The sequence below is a fragment of the Penaeus japonicus genome, unplaced genomic scaffold (assembly GCF_977035675.1).
Source record: "Penaeus japonicus unplaced genomic scaffold, GWHDUDI00000001_assembly GWHDUDI00000019, whole genome shotgun sequence".
Taxonomy (NCBI): Eukaryota; Metazoa; Arthropoda; class Malacostraca; order Decapoda; family Penaeidae; genus Penaeus; species Penaeus japonicus.
This window is the reverse complement of record NW_028234421.1, coordinates 14,979,722-14,988,510: the sequence shown is the minus strand read 5'-3', so window position 1 is coordinate 14,988,510 and position 8,789 is coordinate 14,979,722. Positions and strand designations below refer to the sequence as shown.

At 35.4% G+C, this 8,789-nt stretch overlaps 2 protein-coding genes across 2 annotated transcripts in view; both read right to left on the bottom strand.

Annotated features, from left to right (window-relative positions):
• Positions 1 to 790: 790 nt before the first annotated feature.
• Positions 791 to 5,873, bottom strand: RpLP0 (ribosomal protein LP0). The gene is made up of 5 exons (XM_043008729.2): positions 5,602 to 5,873; positions 4,987 to 5,221; positions 3,783 to 3,968; positions 1,088 to 1,246; positions 791 to 970 (listed from the first exon to the last, which is right to left on the bottom strand). Exons 1-5 carry the CDS (start codon positions 5,829 to 5,831, stop codon positions 830 to 832), a joined length of 951 nt encoding a protein of 316 aa, XP_042864663.1. The 5' UTR covers positions 5,832 to 5,873; the 3' UTR covers positions 791 to 829.
• Positions 5,874 to 6,997: 1,124 nt separating this feature from the next.
• The window catches only part of LOC147469763 (uncharacterized), a 2,683-nt gene continuing 891 nt past the window's right edge, over positions 6,998 to 8,789 (bottom strand). The window contains exon 2 of the mRNA XM_086547119.1: positions 6,998 to 7,009. Within this exon, the coding sequence (XP_086403245.1) occupies positions 6,998 to 7,009 (12 nt within the window). The remainder of the gene's footprint in view (positions 7,010 to 8,789) is intronic.

Below are 8,789 nucleotides of genomic sequence, written 5' to 3'. Positions count from 1 at the left end.
TGTGATCTAAAGAATTACTTTATACTACTAATGGCATTTTATTCAATACTTGTGATCCTAAAGGATTCGCAATATGAGCGTTGAAGGATTTATCACCAATTTGTTCATAGATAAATTGAATAAAACATTATGCAAATTAAATTAATTAGTAGACTATAACTAATGATTTTAGTCCAATTATGTGGTTTGCTTTGACAACTTAAAATTACATATTTGTCCATGGGTCCTCACAATTGTATGTATATAATAGCATGTTATCACAGTAGGAATACCATCTTCGGCAGTAAAAAAGTGCCTATGCACGTATATCACTACCTCAAGTATTGCTGCTACCAAGTATGGTTATAAAGCAAATTGAGAAAAGGGGCAAGTTAATTTCACCAATTCAAATAGCGTAAGAAAGTGTCATCCTGTGCTCCACTGGGTAGCTAGTCATACTGGTCCTATTCAAGGAATTTGTAGCAAGTTTCCTATAAACTGTCAATCCCTACAGAATTCCAAGCATTATTCAAACATGAAGTGCACGATAGGCTTACAGTGTATACTGGATTAATAGAGAAGGATTTTTTAGTTATCCACCTTTTTCTTTTTCCTTTTTAGGTTTGAGTCACCTTAAAAAGGGGTATAATATGGCAATAACTTGAGGATCTGGAGTTCCCAATATAAATACTATATTTTGGCACCACAATGTTGGTGGATATAAAGGGTTTGCTCTTCAAATTAATGTCTTTCACATCTCTAATTTTCAATTTCAGTGTACCGATGCATGTGGTTTCAATGAAAATCATCATTTCCAGCTTTGTTTATTGACCAAGTTTCTGGAATGCTATTAGTCAAACAGACCGAAGCCCATGTCATCATCAGACTCCTCCTCAGGCTCTTCTTCCTTCTTGGCTTCCGCCTTTGGCGCATCTGCAGCGGCAGCAGCTGGTGCAGAAGCAGCAGCAGCGGCAGCAAACTTGCTCGGGTCCTGATGAAAGTAACGTGGTTAATATTTTCTCTACGTTAGTCTAAGCAGGGATTGACATTTATCAAAAATCTCAATTTTTGCTTCTAATAACATTATGAAACAATAATGATTACTTACAGCCAAGAACTCCTTAAGAGTTGCAGCTTCCTTGAAGTCAATGTCAGTAACTGCAGCAATGGACAGCAAGTTCTTGAATCCATTGACAATGGAGTGGGGAACTGATGCAATGGTTGGGAAACCAATTGCCAAGGACACTGATGCAACATTAGACAGACCCTGGAAATAAATAATTTACATTAATAATAGTTACAGCTAACTTGTAAAGGGCATGTGTACTAGTGTTAGTCAAGCTGAGGTGAAGACATGGGCAACCTCTACCAATATTCCATGGGAAGCCAGATTACGGGTTGAATGTTTAGTCTGTGTAGATCTTGATCGGTTGATTTCTAAAAAACATTCCTTTGTACAGATTTATTAAAATAAGTAAGGATTTAGTACGCATACATCAGATCATACATCTTGCCCTTTAGGGGTCAACCCACTGAAGACCGTACACAAATTGTACTTTTTTTTTTTTTTTTTTTTTAACATAAACCTCACTTTTATTATTCACATTTTAAAAAATTGCTTTTCACTTGTTAACAACATTGAATTAACTACCATTGTACTAGTACTAATAATAATAGTAGTGTATGGTGCCTGTTCCAACTGCACACACGATCACCCAGTGTGCCAGCCATACAAAAAGCCACGAAGTGATATTGTGACCTGTGATAAGTGATATTGAGGCAAGTGATATCACGTCACAGCTTTTAACCAGTTAATGGAACTGCACAACTTTGATCTCCATAAATCATAATTGGATATCAACAATTCACTTTATCTTAAGATGATTTAACACATGAAAAGAGCTAAAATACACAGCTATGTTAATAGTTAGCTTTAAAAAAGGACTGGTTGTTTTGCCTGTCTATTTCAGTCTGAATGGGATGTAGTTAGAGCATAGTATATCTAGTGCATTTGGCAAATTTTCCTCAAGCCAGAATATCCTTTGAGCTTTGAACATTCAAAGGTATTTTAACCTATTCGCGGCAGCTGACGTGCCGACACGTTTAGGGGTTTTTGGGTCAGACATCGGCGACAAGATATTTGGTCAAGGTCAGCACTCATGGTGAGCGAGCGGACAGCCCAGGCTCGCAGATAGTCCGCCTTAGAATCTCGAGGCGTTAGGCTTATAAGTTCGAAAACCCCGGCATTCCAACCACTCGAAGCCGGAACAGCCCCAGCATGAATGGGTTAAAAGGGTAGATTAAGTAAATATACAGTGACTTGAAGATAGTAAGGGAGAATGTGTGAAGTTCATTGCAAAAGGGTTAACAATTGGATGGAAACAAATGCTGGAGTAGCATACAAGGACTTTGATGACCAACATTAAAATATCTCCTAGTTTTTTGACGTACGTGTATTTGGAAATGCATTGATACACAATTTGGAAGTGCAATGAGGAAAATGGCACACCTGCCATAAACTAGCAATTGCCAAGGAAACAAAGTGCAGTGCAACAATGGTCTCATTCAGATGGTTATTTTAGGGCATAAGAAAGATTACATCCACAGATATGAAAGTAATACAAGAGTGTATAGAGCACCTAAGCAAAGGGATGGGCATGAGGCTACAGAAGACCAAGGAGGCGGCTAGATTTCTCGCCAAAAGGATGAGGCAGTGCTTACATGCTCACTAGCGACAAGCTATAACAGTGACACCATTTGTGACCCTGTGAATACTGCCCATTATTTCTACCTTCGGGATGCTATATCCTACAACATAGTAAGCACAGCATGAGACACCTGTGACCCACACTTCAGGGAACCTATATCAAAGAATCCTAATGAGAAGTTACAGTTCAAATAGGCCATTAGCATGGAATTGTCAACCCCAAACTAGCTTCACTGATGCCTTGACTCATTCCCGATGGAGATTACTGCCAAATGCTGCTCCCGCCATGAATATACCAAGCTCATACTGCTTCCGTGTGCGAAATCTCTCCCAGGGTGATACCCCACTGCACCACTTGACATCCCATCAGATACCCATCCGATCTGATGGGATGTCACTTTTTTTTCTTTTTTTTTTTTTTTTGACAAGCCAAGAAAAAATTTGTCTAAATAAATGTGACTGCAATGAGTATATACACAACTAACTATGTAAAACGTGCATTTAGAGGAGTGATCACGTGATAGGACATCAGGTCGAAGCGAAATAAATTATCATGACCTGATATGGTTTCATCCAGCACGAATGGATACAGGGCATGACAAATCAAACGAGTCGCTGTATTCACAGCTGTCACAAAATGCTCCAAAGCAAAACAAGCAGGACGCTTCAAGGTGATTTTGTGGCCAGGGTAACTGTTCCTGGAGAATAACTTATGCAAAAAATGTCAATTAATTACCCAAATATTTGGATTATTTTATACAAAAAATTAGACATTTATAAGGCTTAAAGTGAAAGAATTGGAAAGAAAACTTGACAACATATATAACAACCATACAGGACACTAAACATTGCCACAATGTTGGTCTTGATAAATTATAAAATCAACTTTTAGAATAGGTCAGCCACATGAAACCAACAACTGCTGGACCAATGTTTGGTAACATCAGTTTAACAATTTTCCAGACATCTTAAAATTCTTTCTGGGATAAAACTTTGGATATATGGGAAATATCCACAAGTATGTTTTCTATCCATCTCTAAACACTTAGGAAGACCAAACAAAAAATTACAAAATATCCACACAAATAAAACTCACCTGCTGGAATGTCTTCATCAAGTCCTCATCAGTGATGTCAAGAACCTTGGGGGAGAAGACTGTGCCCTGATCGTACACCTGCTGTACCACCAAACCGTAGGTGAAGGGGGAGATGTTCAACATGTTAAGGAGAGCTGCCTCGCTGGCACCCACCTTGTCTCCCTCATTCATCAACTGCACATCATTCTGTGGAAAGAGTTCCAGATCAAGTACTGCACAGTAAGTAAGACCACAGAAGAGACCTTTCATAACCATCATCCTTCTGAGAAACTACAAAGGTTCTTAATTCTAATCTTAATTTCCACAGAGTCCATTGTGTTATGAAGATCATTTATTTACATTACTGAAGCTTAAGAATTTTAAAAGATAATAAAATTAATCATTATTAAGTAGTGCATTACACTCAAGCCCAACATCTAATACAAACATGTGTTTGTTACACTTCAAAGTAATCCCTATGAATGCAGATGGCCAGCAAGGAAAACCATTTAAAAAACTAATATTAATAAAGGACTACAATACAAGATTTACCTTAATATCAGAACATGATTAAATATCCTATTCCTAATGAACCTTGTAACATGCTCTATAAGATGAGCGATTTCAATTATTTATTCATCTTACCTCAAAGGATAAGATTATTTTACCTTTAGATACTTATTAAAAAAAAAAATCACTACATATATACATAGATGCTAAACAAATCATAAATTGCAACTTGTGACAATAAGCCACAATGTTCAACAAAATACACAAATACCAATCAATGAGAATGAAAGACAAGAAAAATATAGAACTAAGAGGCTCCAAGAATGCTTTCAATATTAGAAGGCTAGGATATATATATATAGCTGGTGGTTTTTAGGCAACACATTTGCCTTTTTTTTCCCCTGATAAAATATTTTCCCCAAACACTATCCTCTAAACAAATTGCAAATGCTCACTAATTCATCATTATCTGTGCTCTTTCCAATAGATAAGGATAATCCCACCCAATTTTCATTTTCCCTATTAAGATTTTTCAGTCTTTTTCATCATGTCCTTTATGCCGTACTCAGTTATACTGTTATAAAATATCTATTTCTAAGATACATTTCCCATTGTCATAGTCAACCTTTCAAAAAATAGCAAATATGGAAAAATAAAATCCTGTTTTACAAGGGTCCAGAAGTATAATGGGTCAACCCTTGAACCAAATACTTACCACGATTTCAATGGTACCCCTGGCAATCTTGGTAGGGATCTGCAAAGCCTGGAAGAAACTTGTCTTCTCAGGACCAAGACCAGTGTTCTGGGCAGGGATGGTGACGGGGCATGGGGCAATGGCACCAGGACGAGCAGGAGCCCTCTTCTTGTTCTGGAGCAGCTTGTCACGAACTTCACACAGGTCGTCGTTGGTGAAGACGAAGCCAACATTGTTAACAATGTGGGGCAGCAGCCTGTGGACAATTAAGGCTTTTGTGAAGGTTGGTTCACATACAAGAGCAAGCTTGCAAAAGATTGAAAATTTCCAGTTGATTTGACAAAATATCCAATGTACAGCCATGCTGGAAACTCTCATGCAAGTGATCTCTTATAGGTCATGCAAAATAAACACTAAAGTCAGCCATATGATAAATGATATTCAAAGGAAAGGATCCATAGTAATATTTATGTCAATATACTAATAAAAGCTGTAATCAAGCATGGTCAGTATGGGTATGCTTCCAATCTAGGTGTGTAAATTTTAACAAATACTGTTCTAAACTTCGGGTAGCTTAAATTAACAATAAAAGCCCCTTTGAAAATCAAGACATTAATTTTGGAGTAATCTACTCACTTCTCGAGGGCAGGGTTGTTCTCCAGATGAGCACGGATGGCTTTGCGCATCATGGTGTTCTTGCCCATAAGGACAACAGCGCAGCCACGCAGGCTCATACGGATCTCCTGCATCTGCTTGGAGCCGACATTGTCAGCACCCACGATGAAGCAACGGCTGTATTCATCCAGCAGCTGGGTAATCTTGGTGAAGTAATTAGCCTTCCATGTTGATTTGTCCACCCTAACCATCTTGAACACGTGGTTTAAGGCACCGTTGTACCGGACTTAGGGACTGAAAGAGGGAAGAGCTGGTTAGCACATCCTGTGGCAACATTTGAAAATATTAAGCATGTTGACAGATCATGAAGACTTGTTCTGTAATCTATGATTTCTAAATACAAAATGTAGGAAAGAACCAATGATAGCAGAACTTTATAACCTAGTTTAATCAAATTAGTTTCAATTTCTTAAAAGTAATTGTAATAACAGGTCAGATTCCAATAAGGGTAAAAAAAAATAGAAAATTAAATGAAATAAAACAGTGCTATTACTTGTATAGTAATTAAAAGCTAATAAAGGCCTAATGTTGTTTGTGAACTTAGTCCACAACTCTCCACCCTCGACTAAATCCCAAATACACTAGAAAAGGCCAACACGTCTACACCGCATTTTTAGGCAAGATATAGCTTGGAATGATTCTTCATTTGATCTCTAACTAACCAGGAGCTCCACAAGCTTTATCTTGCATGAACAAACACAGGAAGCTTATAATGCGAGGCTTACAATGATAAGCCCAACCCTTTAGCAGTGCAATATTAAGTGATCACCATGGTCTCCACAGCCATAAGCACTTCTAGAGGAAGCAAAAATCTACTAAACATTTGGGCTTAACAGAGCTAACAGACCCAATAATTCATGGTAAAACAAAGCACCAACTCAAGCATATCTACTCTGGTGAGGTAGAGCATAAGACTTTTGGTTTGTGCCAAATTAACAAAAGGTACGGAGGGCAGTAGCAAAGGCCTCGGCACCTTCAAACATTCACATACTCCTATTCCATGTAATATGGTCTATTCCATATGGTCTACCAATACCGATATGCTAGTGGAAGTCCATTTACTTGACCATCACACCTGATTGCCCTTTCCATAACAAGTGGTAAAGATTTCCCGCCAGTTTTGTATCCCTAGTCCCATCCCCATTAACTCCACTCGATCCCAATCACACCTAATCACTTTACTCCAGCAAGGCATACCTTAATGTATGGGATTTGATTTCCTATTCCATGAATACCTGACATTAAAGACCCTTCCTGCCCCCACATGATAGCTGCTGCACTTTACTAAATTGCAAATTCACTTTAATATACACAGAAAATTAAAGTTACATACGAATATCAGTCCATTTTTTATCCTTCAGAGGAATATCTGTAATCAATTATAAGCAAAAACCGGTAAAAGTATGTTGCATCATTTTCTGTGTTTTCAGTGATATTCATATATCGATATGTAGCTATACTGAAACTAAAACAATTACTTGAATTTTTCTAATTTTCACAATAAAATCTCTCAAACCCCTCTAATACCCACGTTATTTTTTGGAATGAAGTATCAGTCTGAAACATAAACAAAACGTGGTGTGCCTTCCGTCACCACGCGGGATTATAACAAAGCCTATATCCTCATTTCCCATTGTAAAACATCAACTGCAACCTTCCTAAAGCAACAATGCTCTATCCTATCTTCCCGCAATCGTTGCCACTACAAATAAAAACGCAACAGAAACTTCAATATTCATAAATAAATCAGACATAGCGGAGTTCATCCTTACCGATGTAACCACACGAGGGAGAGAGAGTATGAACAGCAGCCGAGGGCAAAATACAACTTTCCCGCGGATGAAAAGCTACCAGGACAAAATGACGATACTTTTTTGTTGGTTATATAAAATGTCCTGTATTTGTGCTTGTTATCTCATTATGATCATAATTATTATTTGTATTATATCATTACTACCATCATCTTTTTTATCACCATTGTCGTTTACTAATGTTGATACGATGTTGATGGTGATGGTGTTATCATTTCTTTAAGTTGTTTTTACTTTCCTATATTCATAATATTTCTCTATGTTTTCACTATTACCATTCTCATTATCATCATTACTATCCTTACGAAGATCCTTACATCCGCATTAGAATCCTTATAGTATGAGTTAGTCTCAGTGTTAGTATTTGCATGATTTTTATTTTCATTATTATCATTGTCATTAGCTTCATTGTCATTCATTTATCATTGTTATTATCATTGTCATTATTATCCTTTTTATTACCGTCATAGTTATTATAGTTATCATAATTGTCACCACTAGTACCATTATCTTTAATATCATTATTATTATCATTATCATTATACTTGTTAATAAAGATAGTAGTGATTAAGAAATTATAATAAAAAATAGCAATAATAATGATGATGCTTATAATCATGTTGTTTATGATAATGATAAAAAACAATAAAAAACAATATTAAAGATAATAACAAAAATAAAAATAACAACAATGACAATGATAATGATAAAAAAGTTGATGATAATAATAATAACAATAATAGTATTGATAATGATAAAAATTATAATAATGATAATAATAATGATAATGATAATGATGATAATGATTATGATAATGGTAATAATAGTGATGATATTAATGATAATCTTATAATGATCATAATAATGATAATGATTAATGATGATAACAATGATAAAAAAATTATCATGATGATAATAATGATAATAATAATGATAATGATAAAAGATGATGATGATGATAACAATAAAAACAATAATGATAATGACAATAACAAGGATGATTATGGTGATGATAATGATATTAATGATAATGATAATGATAATAATGAAAATGGTAAAAACAATCATGATAATCATGATAATAATAGTAACAATCATAATGATGATAACAATGATAACATTAATAATTATGATAATGATAATAACTATACTGACAATAAGGAAAATTATAATGATGATAATAACAATATAAATAATGACAACAATGATGATGATAATAATAAAACAATAATAAGGATAATAAAATGATAATAATGACAACAATAATAACATTAGCAGTAACGATAATGATAATGACAAAAACGATAATGATGATTTTAATTATGATAATAGTAGAAA